Source organism: Phalacrocorax carbo, chromosome 5, assembly GCF_963921805.1.
Source record: "Phalacrocorax carbo chromosome 5, bPhaCar2.1, whole genome shotgun sequence".
In the NCBI taxonomy this organism is placed as follows: domain Eukaryota; kingdom Metazoa; phylum Chordata; class Aves; order Suliformes; family Phalacrocoracidae; genus Phalacrocorax; species Phalacrocorax carbo.
The window spans coordinates 61664742-61679905 of NC_087517.1; the positions used below are offsets into that span (position 1 = coordinate 61664742).

The window sequence follows — 15164 nt, forward strand, 5'->3', positions numbered from 1 at the left end:
CACTGCTGAGCTACAGAAAGGAATGGGTCAGGGGTCCTTACTGCAGAAACCTTGAGAGAAAAGAATCTACTCTGTTTTCATCCTATTAGGACTGCTGCAGCCAGTCAAAAGTTGAAGATGGGGATGTAGAACTCAGGTAATTTCTGATGGAAAGATTTCAATCCGCTTTCTCCAGGACCATATTTGATAGCTCACTCACATTTTAGCCGTCAAATTTTGGGGGAGGACAAGATTTAAATCTTTGTTGAGCAAGTCATCGTCATGCACATATTTTACAGGGAGGAATAAAAGGATGGCAACTTACTTGTTCTGCTGTCCTAGTGAATTTTCTGATGTACATCTCAGGTGATTCGTTTACATTATTTCAGGTGGTTTTTTGTACTGTTTACAGGGTACGATTTCCAAACTATAGCAAGAGGGTATGCATGAAATCTAAGCTTCAGTGGGAATTCTTTCCCTGACTTTACAGTAAAGTCAAGATCCCACCCTAAGTACTACTCATTTCTACCTGCATAAAATGTTCTGTCCCAATGGGCTGAAGTTTATTGTTGGATTAGCATTTACTGTAAGATTCTGTGCTCAGTGGAGTACAGACATTGAAAGGTTTTCATTATTTTAAAGTGATGCCTTTCTTCCTGATGATCATAAATAACTCTCTAGGGGACCTGAAACCAAAGTCTGCTGTTTTCTTCCCACTTTTTCGTACACACTTTTGTTTCCCTTTACTGCATATTTATTTTATTGTTGGAGTTGTTCAGAAGAGTTAGCATAATGTACATCGGATGGTTGATTAAACCACAGCTGGCTTTTAAAAATATTTATAAAACCCCAGCATGCTTTTAAAAAGAAAACATGTGAAGAGTTCTATGTATTCTGAAAATAAATATGCATAATACAGTGTGGGAATTGTTCTTTTGCTCTTCTGTGTTAACTTTCATGGTGTTTGGGGGGCAGTTTCTATAAGAATAGAATATATTCGATATTGCATTATATTGCTAATCTATTCATTCCTCCTTTTAAAATACTTTTACTGCAGGAAATGGAAGAGGAAATGTTAGGTAGGAGGAGCAGTGGATTTCAGCCACTCATACTGTGCTGTTAGTAACTGGTTGCCTGACAAGCAAGGTTATGTTTTCTGATGTTGTGACAAACTGCTATTTTAAAGATGCCAGATTTGGCCCAAGAATTTGAGTGGGGAATTTTATCCCAATAGTTCATATAATCAACTGTGAAAACCTCCAGCTGTCAGTTGTTTTCTGCTTCCCTGCCCATCACAAGCAAGATGCCATCACTAGTTGGGAATCTTCTTCCAGACGGTGTATGTAGCTTTAATTTTGAGTTTCTCTAATGAAAGGAGTAGTGAATGACTAAGTGCTCACTACGGTAAGCTGTAGCTTGTGACTACTGTTTTCTTGAGTAAATAGAGCAAGGTGTTTAATCAAGCAACAAAGTGCCAGAAACATGTAGCTATACAAATCTCAAATGTCATGATACCACAGACATTGCTAATGCAGTCTCGTCATTTGAGCCTGACACCTCACCAAAGTACATGGTGTGAAATATTCATTCTAATTCTCTGCTAGCGAGCCATAGGAAGGCTCAGACACTGCAAATGACTGTATGCTTCATTTACCCACGTGAATACTTCCAGTGACTTCAGTGGGACTAACTACAGAAGGTACTATATCCATAATTCTACAGTTTGAGTGTGCATTGCAAATTGCCTTTCAGTGTTTGTGAGGACTGGTGCAGAATTCAGAGGTTCGCATGTGTTTTGTCATTTAATCCCACCTGGGCAAGCATGAAGTGATGCTGCAGTGGCCTGTTGGATTTTTTCAGGAAACATTATACTTTACACATTGCTCCTGATACACATATCTTTCTGAACATTTAGAGAAATGTATATGCACGAGGAGAAAATAAATAAAATAGAGAGCTAAAATGAAGATCTTTGCTGTAAAAAGGTAGTAAACTTGGGACTAATAAATCTTGATAGAAAACCTTTTAGTCATGTTAATGGTCCCTCAGTTTTGCCATCGTTTCTTTAGCTCTGCTCTCAGAAAATATAGCTCAACTGCCATGAAAGAGTGATGTCCCTCTTCGCTTGATAGTTTCGCTGCCAAGTAATCTATTTTTTACAAAGGGAAAGAATGGAAGAGCGTAGCTATGTATCCTTCTGCAATACTCTCAGCAAGGTTCTCTACAGAGCCTTGGAAGTGGCCCTCATGCTCTGAAGGGCTGAGGAATGAAGAGAGAAAAGCTGTCATGTACCTCTCTGAGGCCTCCCAGGGACAATTAGGGCCTGCACAATACCTGGTATCATACTTGTTGAGCATAAAACCAAATCTTAGCAAAATGTATCACGCCTTTTAAAGTTTCTACTCGCATTTATGTCAGTTCTGTTGTTTCATCTTTTATTTCTTTCAAACTACATGATCAGGTGCCAGAAGTCTCCCAGACTTCTAGGAGAAAAGTTGGAAAAGCTATATTGTTCCTCAATATGTCCTTCTCCACCAATCAGCTCAAACGTCAGCTGTGACTTCTAAACTTTTCCCCCAACAAAGGCAGTGGGGAGGTCTGAAAAGAGCCCTTGTGTGATTATTTAGTAAATGGTATAGCCTTATCTTAATTTCGGCAAGCTCTATAATTTAGCCTATAAGCACAAAAATCAGGCCTCCGAAGCACTACAGTTATGGTCCAGTAATTCCTGCCTTCTGTACGGAGGATGGTGTTTTGTCCTCAGTAACAGGACTCTGCAAAGATCCTGGAATCCTTAATGGTTGAAGCATGAGACACTTTACGTCCTCTGATGAGAGTTTGAAAGGGGACAAACAAATCTTACGGTAAGAAGAGCCTGCTTATAGAGGCACTTTCTTTTCTACCTATTTACCTGGGTCACAGGTGTACTAGAGAAGATGAAGTCAAGACTGTACCCCAGCAAGCACACATCTGAGGCTGTGTTAGGATGCCAGCCTGTCAGGTATGGTGGGCAGGAGGTGCTTCCCTAGTAGCTAAGCTATCCCCCACACAAATACCCAGTATGTCCTGGTGTGAGTTTGGAGCACATTTACAGTTAATCCCTAAGTAAATAATACAAAATAACAAAAAAGTCCTCTTACTGCTTAAATATAAAACCATGGGAAAATAACAAGAGAACTGGGTAAGCAGACTGTACACAGAGGAAAACTGTAAAACTCTGAAAAACCCTGTTTGGTGAATAAAGATGCCTAATGGCTGTGATATCTTGTGGGGATTAAAGGCTAAAAATGGCTTGAGGCTTTTCGCATAAGCACAGTATGTTCAGAGGGAAGAATACTTTCAAGTCTGGCTTCAAATATTGAAACTAAATTTAAAGAGTAGGATTTTTCAGAAATTTTGATGAATCCATAAGCTACTGAAATGCTTTCTGTGACCTCCGCTAGAAAAAAAGACAATGTAAGCACTCCCCAAACTGCTCAATAATTAAATGCATGTTTGCAGTGGTTTTTTTTCCTGCATGTCTAAATACATGTCTAAAATGGAAGTTATATAACCCTGTAGAAAAAAAAAGGCTATGGCACAGTCTAATCTCGAATTATGTGCAGAATGGTTATAGCCAAGACCACCTTAATACAGCTATTTTAGCCTTAACGCTGTGCGAGTGCTCTTTGCTCATCCTGAAGAATTGCTACCTATGAATTGAAAATGCTAGAGCAATTTTTTTTTGTGTGTTTCCAGCTCCCACTAACAGTTTTGGATGGTATAATTGAAGGACAGGCTTGGCTGACCGGGATCACATTTTGGCTTTGCTTTATGTGCAGCGTGTACGTTATTGTGAGCTGTATCATTGAAGGCTATCCCCGAGAGTCTTGTTTAGAGAGAGATTTCTGGAAAAAAAAAGATTGGCAGAGGAAGGTGAGAAGAAAGGGGAAGGGGTAGTAGAGGGGTAGTTACAGACACTTCCAGTAATCTAGAAGAACAGGAATGTAGGACTGGCTCTAACCTTTTTTAGCATGCAGCTAATGTGTGGAGGAAAGTGTTCTTCATACACTATTGCTGTCTGGGGCTGGTGCTCCGAGGAAGCATGCATAATACAGACAGAATTGGGTGCTCAAGTATATGCAGCATTGATAGGTGGGGGGAGAACCACTGTGGAAACCATGATTTTAATTTCATAAGGAATTTTATCTCCATTTTGAAGCAGAATGTCCCTCACTTGACTTGAAACATTTTGCTTTGATAAAAAACAGGGTGTTTTGTTCCTATTACAACTTTCAAAATATTTGAAAATATTGCAGTAGAAGGGCATTCCAAATCAGAAATTAAAACATCTTATTTAGAAATTTCAGTCTTCTCAAACTACTGACTTTTTTTCTTTTAAATTCTTTAATTCAAATGGTCCCATTTCTGCTACAGGGATTTTTTTTTGGTCTGTGTTAGTTTTGGCTTTGTTTCTTTTGTTTGTTTGTCTATCTGCATGTTTTTTGCAGAGAAATATCCAGACTGAAAAAGTTCATTTGAAAACTCTGATGGGTGCACGCCCGGGTTCTGTAAACTTAAAGTGGTACATACACATATACCCAATTCTCTGAATTATAATTTTCTTAAACTAGTTAGCTGAGGCTTCAGTGATATTACAAGATTCGTCCTGTTTCTGACCATGCCTGCAGAGCTACGAGGCTGTTAGGTAATCACTTGCACTGACTAGTCACCACCATATTTAGAGCCAAGCTTGGAGTGCTTGTACCACTGACTTGGGACCAGCCTAGCTGCATCTCAAACTTCCATGCTCTTCAAGGCATTTTACTTTTTTTTTACTTCAGACCCTCCCCAGGTTTTATTTAATATTATTCTCAGTTACCAAGTTGCTCCAAACAGAATTAGGCATCCACTGTCTTTCAGTTTTCTGAAAACACATGTCAATATTTTATCTCTACCCCACGTAACTGTATATAACAGTATCTGTCCTTTGTTGAGGTACGGTGAGTGTCATCTCCTAATTACTTAAACCTACAAAGTAATTGGCAAAATCATTAGATTCAAAAAGAAACGAAAACGACAAAAGAAAAATCCCAGTTTTTAAAACGAATGCATTTAAATATGTGATTATTAAAAAAAGCAAAAACTGTAGGAAATACACTGGCTGCAGCCATTCTCCAGTGTATAATGACTACTATACCTGTTGTGCTGATGCCGCAGGCTAATTAATTTCCTTTTCATAGTTCCTGTGGTGATTCTTAAAAATCTGAAGGATTAAAGATCTATGCCTTTGTAGCATGTTTTGGCTATGAAATGATTCATTACACAAGGACTTTTATTTTTTCTGTCAGAAAAAATCATGAAACGAAGAGTGACCTTTGAGACTAAGGAGGAGAATATCCGCTGATCTGCCTCTTGAAGGTAATTATGCTTTCTGTGGTTTTTTTTAGTAGCTCTGGGTTTGGTTGTGGTTTCTGGGTTTTTTAAATAAATCTAAAATTGAGGTGAGGTGAATCTTACCTCTTGTATTTACTGCCTTAATTTGTCTAGCCATGAAACAATTGTTGTTGCTCTTGAATATTATGGCATGCTTTAACATGGGCAAGATACATGGGTTTGCAAATCTATCTCTTCTAGAGAGACTTGCATTTGCAAATCAATTAAATAGGTGCACATCCACATCAACAACTGATTGCTTCCCTGATGCCAAAGCCTACATGTTTTAAACAAATGGAACGTCAGGTCAATACTGGATATATTTTCTGTATTACAAAAAAAAAAAAAAAATCAGCTAGTGTTTCCTGTGTACTGCTACAGTCCTAAAAATTAGCACTTAACATTGATGGTTTGGATTTGAATTCATACATACAGCTAGAGTTTTGGTTTGTTTCTGTTCCTTCTCAAACCGTTGCCTCAAAAATTTTTGTTAACCATTGTAAACATTTTAAATGCTTTTCTGAGATCTTGCTCAATGCCATCGCTTTTCTAAACCCAGCAACCTGCCAAAACAGGAATTTTAGAAATAGTGGCTAAAACAGCTTGACAAGCTAAACATTTTTAAGAAGTGGAGTAGGTGGACTTCGTTGACTTACTGCCAGCTACAGTATCTGTACACTGTCGAAGATAAGCATTGCTACACAGAGTGGATTAAGGCTGGTGCCAGGAATCTGCAGATTCTGGACCCAGACTCATTTCTGCTATTAAGTAGTGTCATGTCTTAAGCAAGATCTTTTGTCTGCGTCTGTTCCACTGACCATGAATTAGCGACAGTATTTACCTACTGCGTTCATTTTCCTCAAGTTTTGAGAGTGTAAACCCTAAGGATTATGACCTGCACATATGCATGTGCATTTGGCACACATTAAACTGCTCACAGCCTCTTAGCAGGACCGATCCTGAGCAATGCAACCTTTGAGGAAGTTGTTTTCAATTTGAGGACAGCATAGTTTTGAACTGCAGAAAATCTGGCAGGTTTGGTCAGGTTTCCAAATTTTAGACTTTTGTTATGCTTTCCATAAACAACTGACTGAAATAATTTAGTCTCTTTTTGTCTCTCTTCCACACATACTGTGGTTGACATTAACATCTCTGAAACAGGGAACTTGAAACTTCCTTCTGGCGATATTATGATTCCAGTGGCATCTCAGTTATACAACATAAATGCCTAAAAATACAAACTCTCAAATCTTTCTTTCTTTCTTTGGCAAACTTGAGAACAACATCAGTGAACAATTAGCATTTCTACAGCACAGAATTTCAAATACTTATAATCATCCTACTTTTTAACTCTCTTTGTCAAAACACTAGCATGTATATCAACATGCAACTTAAATTCACTATTCTTTTAAAATACAGCTCTGTTTACTGCTTCTGTGCAAAAGGAATTCAGCATTATCTGACACACTGTTGTATTCTTGACAACTACATATACCCTAAAAGAGCTTGAAGATTCTTAAACACAGATGCAATACATTTCTTGGCTTTGCAACTTCTAGCATATGCTGGCTCTTTCTGGATGTTGGAGTAGACAACCTGATATACAGCCTGTGTTTCTTTACAGCTTTGAACTCTCCATAACTATCTTTTGGGTTTTCAGCAAACCATACGCATTCTCTGAAGTCTGTCAGATGTTACTTCTCAAATTCTACATATATTATCCAGGGTTTTCTTTCTGTAATCTTTTCTCTCTTCTTTCAGAAATATTTTTCTTCTGTGTTTTCACTCTCCTTTTGTAACCTGATATATTGTTTTTTAACTTTGGGGGCTGGATGCTACACTCTTCAATGCTTAGCTTGAAACAAGAGCAGAAGTACTTCAAAATAGCCATATTCAAAGCAGAGTAACCTTTTGAATCCTTTGTAGTACTCTGACTGTTTGCAAACAAAGCATAAACCATAGTTTGAATCTAGCCAACTCCTTTCACCCTTATCAGAGTTTCAATTTACTTCATTCCTTCACAGGAGGTGGGTACAGCAAAGACCCTCATGGGAACCACAAGATAAGGATAAATGGTAGCAGCCAATATGGTAGCTACAACTTACAAAATATTAGGTGCATAACCACTGCAAATCTTGTTGTAAACATCATTGAGAATAGAATGTTATAGACAGGTGCACGAAAACAGATTAGTCTGGGATACTCAGCCTTGGGGTGAGATGAGAGAAAGGTGCCAATGGGGTGTTATGAATACAATTTTTTTTTAAGTGTATACATAAGCTTAGACATTCAGAAAAAGAACAGTTTTCATTGTACCATGCCTAGATCTCAAGTATAACTATATTTGACAACTGAAAATATAATATCAATGTCAAAAGCTGTATGTACTATAAGACCAAAGTCACAAATTTGCCTCCTAAAATGAGTAGTCATTCTGGAAAACGCTGGCCCAGCTAATAATGGAAATTTACATTTTTCTTTCTTGCTCTGATTATCCCACTTCTCTAAGTGGAGGGTACTTTTTGTGTTTGGAGGCAGATTGCTTTTGAGCATGTGGAAAATTTTCATGCTGACATGCATCTGTGTTATGACATAGTTTCAAATTCTGGGGTGGTAGCAGATGTTATAGTCCAAAGAATCAAAACTGTTGGTTTTGGATAAAAAAATTTTCCAGAGTTATTAGAAAACAGAAGAAAGCACATGGTATAATAAGTGAATTTAATGGCATTGTTTGGAGTAAAGCTGACATTTCAGGCATAATCTGCAGGGCTCACTTGAAGTAGGCCATTTTGCTGGGCAGAGGAGGATTTAATACATTCTTTTACATTACTGTGTCAAATTGGATTAGAACAAAATAAAATGGAGAATGTAAAATAAAGGCATTTGGGATTGCTGGTTATGCAATGTAATAAGACGCACAATGAATTAAAATTAACGTACTCTACAGAAATCTGACAAACTTGTCATGTGTAGTTGCGTGGACCATCCCTTTTCCTAGTACGTTTCCTTGATTTAACCCTCCTGTGCTGCATTCTTTGTTGATCTACATCAAGTGAATTTCCTTCAGTAAGTTTGCCCAGCATTTGTCTGTTTTGTAATTGTTATTATTTGAAAGAACAAGACATTCAAAGATAAAATGATTGAAAACCTACTACACTTAACGAGTTTCTGTTTGCAACTATGAACTGCCCAACGGTGCTGAAAACTTTGCTAAAATTAATTTCAGAGATTCACTAATACTGCCTGCTGGCCTGGTTTGGAGCGCAGCCACAGGGGTATTCACTTCAGCAGCTTTACGGAGTAGCCTGTAGGATTCAGCTTCTGCTCTCAGTCTGTGAGATATCTAATCCACACAGACAGGAAAATGTGCTGAAACTTGGTTTCTTAAATTATGAGGGTTTCTTATAACTTTATGGAGTAAGTTCTAACCTTTGAAATTTTGGAAATGTTAATTAGTAAGCTGCGTACTCCACACTTTCATTTATCTGATACTCTTATCTCAGAACTCACATTAGCCAAAATTGGATTGTGTCTCCTATGTACTGTGAGTCATTTGCTTTGAAAAGGTCTCTGTTGGCTGAAAAGCCAGTGACAAGTCTAGATGGCAGGTCACGCATTCTGTTTGGATAACAAGGGTTGCATGTCACACGGGAATTAATATTAGTGAGAATTAATAAATTACTCATGTTTCAGTCCTGAATTTAATTTCAGAGATTACAGATAATCTGAATACAAACTATATGCTGCATCGCTTTTGAAATTTGGAAGGGGAAGTGATTAAAAGGAAAATAGTAGAGCCAATCTTTTGCCTAAGTTAAAGAATGGAAAAAGGACTAGTATGTTTCAAAGTAACTCCAGTGTGCCTATGCATTCAACTTTCAGTTGATTGTAAAACTGAACAGTTGAGCTTGGGACACTTAATGCTGTATGAAGGCAGGCTTTCACTTGGAATGACTGTCATCTGCTCTTGCAGATTCTTTCTTTTCCCTTGTGGTTAAAGAGCAATAACTTTTCATAGAAAAGCAGGTTCATCCTTCTTGGACACTGAGTGTCCATGTCCCTGCCTGTACCATGAGCGATGGAGGCTAGTCCTGCTGCTGCCGTTCCATCCTAGTGTGGAAGTGGGTGCACAGCACATTCCACACACGGATACATAACACTGACTAGGAACACTGAGAAATCACCTTAAAAAAAGGACAATATCAAGTTTCAAACAGACATTCCAAACACAAAAAATTTATTTAATCCATTTGGTCTGTAATATGGGTGTGCTACCAGACCACAGAGGTATAAGGTGAGGGTCTGAATTCAGGAAAGTATTTGTCTCAGAACATCCTTTACTTTCCAACGGCTTCTTACACTCAGCTAAGCATATGCTTTAATGCTTTCTGAACTGAGGTCTTACAAACTTACACTTTGATCTTACTGCTAATGATGTTTGGTTTATTTAACTCTAAAGCGTGCACTCCATTTGAGTACGGTTTGACATAGCAAATGAAATATTTACTGACTCTTGGCACCAGTAGCTTCACCTTTGTGGATTTCTGTATCATTCTCATTGAAGGTCTGTTCTCCATAGGATGCGCATGGTTAATTTCTAAGTGTGTTACAAGGAGGTTGGCTCATGCTTTGAGAAGAGAAGAAAGCTCTTTCTTTTCCAAAAGTAGTTTTTGTGGTTTGTACCCAATTACTAATGGGATTCCTGCCTAGAATTTGATACCAGAGACTTTGGGACAGCAGAAATACAGACTTATTTTATAAGTTTCCCATTTCCCTATATAAAGTGATGCCAAACAGAATTAAACCAATTCAGTGTGTTTCACTGCTTTCATGGAACAGGTGCTGAGGTGGCTGTTATGTTTTTAAGTTTGTATAGGCTTTATAGTTAATAGGCTTTTTAGTTTTCATAGATTTCATTTTTATAGGCTGACTGATGACACTTGTATTTTGGACAGCATAGTCCGCACTCTGTTCGCCCAGATGATAGATGTGGTGCTATCTCACTTTACGAGGATATAGTCTCTAGAAGGACTGAAGATCACTACATATGAAATCTCGAACCTGCAGTTCTGCTGGTCTGTATACTGTAATTTATGTGGCAAATAATGCAAAACACAGAAAGATAGGCCAGCTAAGAAAAGTAGTATTTCCTTAAGCAAGTTTCAGATTAAGATTAAGAGAAAAACATTCTCCAGCTTTTCTACACTGTCAGCAGGGCAATGACTAAACCCACTATCTCCTGCATAAGACATTCTTCAATACATCCAAAGACCAAGAAATGAGGACTGAAAATGTACTGTCAATTTCCTTGGATTAAGGTCAAAGCTTGAGAAACAGAGAGAATATTTTCCTTCCTAAATTTATCAGACAATTTAAATTATAATCAGATTAAGGAAATAAAATCAGAAACAAAATAATCTCAAAAAGAAAAAGTATAATACTTACATTGGTGACATATTCAATATCCTTCCAAATATTACATTCCCTGGGAAAATCTGCCAAATCTAAAAAATTATCCACTACCACTTGGCCAATCAAGTCATGCCTGGAGAATCTGTCAAAGTCATACACAGAGAAATGGAGTTTTCTTGCGTTCAGATCATTGTATGGGACAGTAAATAAAAAAACTTCATCAAATACTGGATTTAGGGTCTTTCTGTGCACTTTAGTTTGGTGTTTTGTTTTCCTATCAGGAAGCAGATATATCTTCACATATGGATCTGAAGTTCCAGAGAAGTCCTTTGCTGGCAGGTTGATGGCCTTGTGTATCTTCACTATCAGTTGCTCTAAATCACAGTCGTATTTCAGAATAAAGTTCAGTTTTCCACATGCCTTGCTATTACTCCTCCGGCCATCATCTGTGTCCACTGATCTTTGTTTATATAGCTCTGGCTTAATGCGGCCAATCCCCGTCAGTTGCTCCTGTTTCTGAACCTGCTGGATGTTGAAGTCAGGGTTGGAGAGGTTCAGCTGTCTTCGGATTGAATTATGCCTTAGGTGAAAATGAAAGAATTGAAATAGATTGTGTTGAAGATTACAAGAATCCGTGCTCACACACTAAAGATCCCGTTCTTATTTGGCATGTTTTTTGTAATGTATGCCAGGGTCAGATTTTTACTTGCATAAAGTGATAACGCATGATACTCAACAGTTGTGACAGCTCACCTTCAGCATTAGACTGCTAATATCACGTAATTTTCTGTTCTTACTTCTCAAGCTAGTGGTATGCACCCTCCAAACATGGCTGGAGAAAGTAACAAATGCAAATTCATGGCCACTGCAAATCTAAAGGATCTGCCTTATTCGCAAGTATAATGTGATGTGATAAGAACTATAGCTACTCTTATCAGTTACCATTTTCAACTGAATCCTTAGGATTAATGTCTATGAAATTAGTTACATTATGTAAATGGCAGCAGGATCTGGCCTATTATGCCAGCTGAGCTTGCTGATTTCTGGTTCTAAGATAAAGCTGGGCAGTGGAGGATACTTCCTGACATCTCTGCATTTTAATTACTTGTTGATCTCTACAACTACTTCATTTACAAGTTCTGGTCTGAAATGGTTCATTGACCACCCCAAGAATTGTTTTGTTTTTTCTCTGATGTAATAAGCTCTGTGGTACTTTGGCTGAAAAGCTCCTTTAGTTTCATTACTCTGAGGAGAGATAGTTGCTTTTAGCTTCGGTCCAGTGAAATTTATTACCTGGAGTCACTCAGTTATTGTGATTGAAATTTCCACTTCATGAGATGATAACAGAAATCAAATTTGCAAACCCTGCCAGGGTAGTGGGATGTGAAGGTTGGATTAGGTAAAATCCTAATCTTATATGAGTTGGTTTCCACTTTTTTGTCCTATTCATATGCAGCAATCATTCAGTGTATTGGAGGACCATGAGCTGTGGTTGAACATAGAAAGACCACATGGAAAATGCTAGCACAGGATTCATCCAAAGCTATTTATGTTGAATGTAATCAGCAATATTTCCTCTGCTGTCATTGTTCATTCATTCCTTGTAAATATGTGGTTATGCATGCTTAAACCAGGAACAGCCTTTTATATACTATTTTTTTTCTCTTGTTGCATAATAAATACATAATGTTATAGCTATGCATTAGTCATTTCCATGATAAAATATTATGACACAAAAAAAGATTCATGTTGCTAAACCCTTAAGCTCCTCATCACAGTGGGAGGTGCAGAATATCCTGCGGAGGAATAAAAAGGAGGACACTGGAGACCCAGCTTAACAAGGATTGTAGCAGGGGCAGGTGGCTGGTTTCTGTGGGCACACAGGAAAGCCACAGCTGGCTACCCAGTTGTGCCAGAAAGCAGCAGAGACAACGGTGAACAAATGAAGGATGCAGTGGAAGGAAGATGGGCCCCTCCTGCTCAGTGAAAGACTCTTTTGGAGAAGATCCAGGCAAAAGTAAGAGAATGATAGCGAGCAAAGCCTGTATCAGCAAATGGTATAGGGCAGGGGTGGGACCTGGACGAGACATACCCTTGTGGACAGAGAGCCACTGTAACACCTGCTGGGGAGAGCCAGACTGGAAACAGGTGCCAGAAGAAAGATCTCCAGAGATTCACAGGAGTGAAGACATTGTCCATCCACTCAGGATGCTGAGGCAAGTTCTTTTATGGATTGGGATTCCTGCTGCTTCTTGTGAGATGAGTATGCTATGGTAATACTGTGCATCTGTCATTTGATTAAGTATCAGAATTGCTGCCCTGTTGTAGCAGAGGAAGCCTGTATCTGACTCAATACTTTCACAATATCGAAGACACACGAGAGCTCTTGGTGTTAGATGTTGGATATGAATCTTCTGTTGTTAATGCATCTCATGACACGCTTATTTCCCAGCAGTTTGAAAACACAGCAGCACCCCCCTGTACTGTACTTTCGGGCTATTAGTCTGTAGTTGGATTCAACCTTGCATTTGGTAGGGTACAAGCTTCAGTATCCATAATTATGGCTTTGACCTCCCCATAGGTTCCTACAATACTATAAGCCCAAGCGATTCTTATCCTAATCTAAGCAGGAAGGGCACCTGGAGCTCTTGCTGCATAGCATTAATAATGTTCTGGGGACTTCTCAAATTCTTTCTGAGGCACGTTTTGGACAACCGGCAATTACTGAACTGGCTGCTAGCTGCTGCCATCTTGCCCATGTTCAGGTGTGCCTGCAGGCAGGAGCCTTGGTTAAACTTGCTCTCCCAGATAGCCAGAAAGGAGGCTAGCAAAGAGCAATTGGGCTAGTGCTGTACCTGCTCCGGCTGAAGTACATCTGCTTTGACTCAGAAATATACTGTGTCTTCACATGCTGAACCTTTTTCTTACTGTGTGAAACATAATCCTTTTACCACCTGCCCCTGCACATGCTCTCACCTTCCCTCTTTCCTCTTCCCTCCCATACTGGTTCTACAGTTCCCTGGAGAGACCCCACTGACTCTTGTTCAGTCACTTTTCCCCCCCCAGTCATAATGGTGGCTAAAATCTATGATTTTTAATCCTGTTTCTAACTCTTGTAAGTGTTTCATTAGCTTGCCCTACTTTTCTTCTTCAGCTGTTTTAAAAATGTTTGAGGAGATATTACTGAGTGTTCAGCATCAGTACTAAGTGGAGATGAATTTGCTTTACAAGCTAAATCTAGGCTGTTCTGGTGCTTTAACGGACACGTAGTGTTCTGTGTTGCCCAGCTTCTGAGGGAGAGGCACAAACAAGAGACTAGTTGACAGAAGAACGGAATAGCATTGTGATCCTGTCCTTTCAACCTAAGGGGTTTGTGCACCTCAAAGAATAACTTTTGCGTAATTTTTTTAAAAAAATAATGTGAAAAATAAATTATGCATTTTTAATAGATCAGTGCACTGGACAACCAAGCTGTGCTCTTCTGACTGTATCTGTACTCATTAACAGCAGAGAGAAATTGGAGTTACTGACCGAGCAGAAGAGGTTGGTTCAGTGATCTGGCGATGCATCCGCACATTGTGTACACAGTTCTCCTTCGTTCCCACCTGAGCATCTAATGGAATATCAGGGGAGGTGTGGCTGATCTTCATGGAGGACTCTGGATAGGCTGTAGGCTGACCCAGATAATCCTCACTGTAGTCATGCTCATTGGTCTCTGTATCTGTGTAGTTCAGGGATTCTTGTTTGTTGTCTTTGCTCCCAAAAGGCAGACCACGCTCTCGCCAAGGGATCCAACAAAGCTTCCAGGACACGAACAGAGAGACACCAAACAGAGCAAGACCACAGGCTGTGACAACTAGGGAGAGCAAGCTTATTGAGATATCTGCAAACAAGAAAAACACATGCATGTCATATCTTTGTGCTTTTTGGAGCTCTGCATCTCCAAGGCATACAATATGGGAAGTAAACATCTCTGGATTGCAGATCTGCAAAAATTAAATTCTGGTGCCTGAACAGTCGTATCATGGGAACTTATTAAAAGGTCTATTCTTTTTTTTCCCCTGCAATAAAAAAAATTAACCTTGTTTAGAATTCAGTATAAGGCTTCGTTTATGTTTTCCTTCCAAAAGCTGGGTGGAATGAAGGGTCACCCTAAATATGAAAAGGGCTCTTCACTTGTTCACTCAACTTTCTCCTGATGAAAGAGCAGTGCCTGTAGTACATTTTGGTTTTTCTTTATTTTCCTTTTATGTAGTGCAGTTTCCTCCACCTCCTTAACCAGATATTACTATTTTCTCTTCCAGAGACTGTATTATACTGCATTATATGAACATATGCGCACACACACACATATAAGA

The 15164-nt window shown here is 38.9% G+C and overlaps 1 protein-coding gene and 1 long non-coding RNA gene across 10 annotated transcripts in view; one reads left to right on the forward strand and one right to left on the reverse strand.

Annotated features, from left to right (window-relative positions):
- Positions 1–15164, forward strand: part of LOC135313513 (uncharacterized) — a 252953-nt gene that overhangs the window by 119403 nt on the left and 118386 nt on the right. For 5 of the 6 annotated variants that reach the window (XR_010373149.1, XR_010373147.1, XR_010373148.1 and 2 more), the window contains one exon: positions 5310–5379. This is a non-coding gene — a long non-coding RNA (uncharacterized LOC135313513). Of the gene's footprint in view, positions 1–5309; positions 5380–14572; positions 14660–15164 lie in introns of those variants that run through there. The other variant, XR_010373146.1, reaches the window with a different exon arrangement.
- Positions 1–15164, reverse strand: part of SYT9 (synaptotagmin 9) — a 70708-nt gene that overhangs the window by 23640 nt on the left and 31904 nt on the right. For all 4 annotated transcript variants that reach the window (XM_064452782.1, XM_064452783.1, XM_064452781.1 and 1 more), the window contains exons 2-3: positions 14338–14689; positions 10840–11386 (exon numbers count right to left, since the gene is read on the reverse strand). In XM_064452782.1, coding sequence (XP_064308852.1) covers positions 10840–11386; positions 14338–14689 — 899 coding nt within the window. The remainder of the gene's footprint in view (positions 1–10839; positions 11387–14337; positions 14690–15164) is intronic.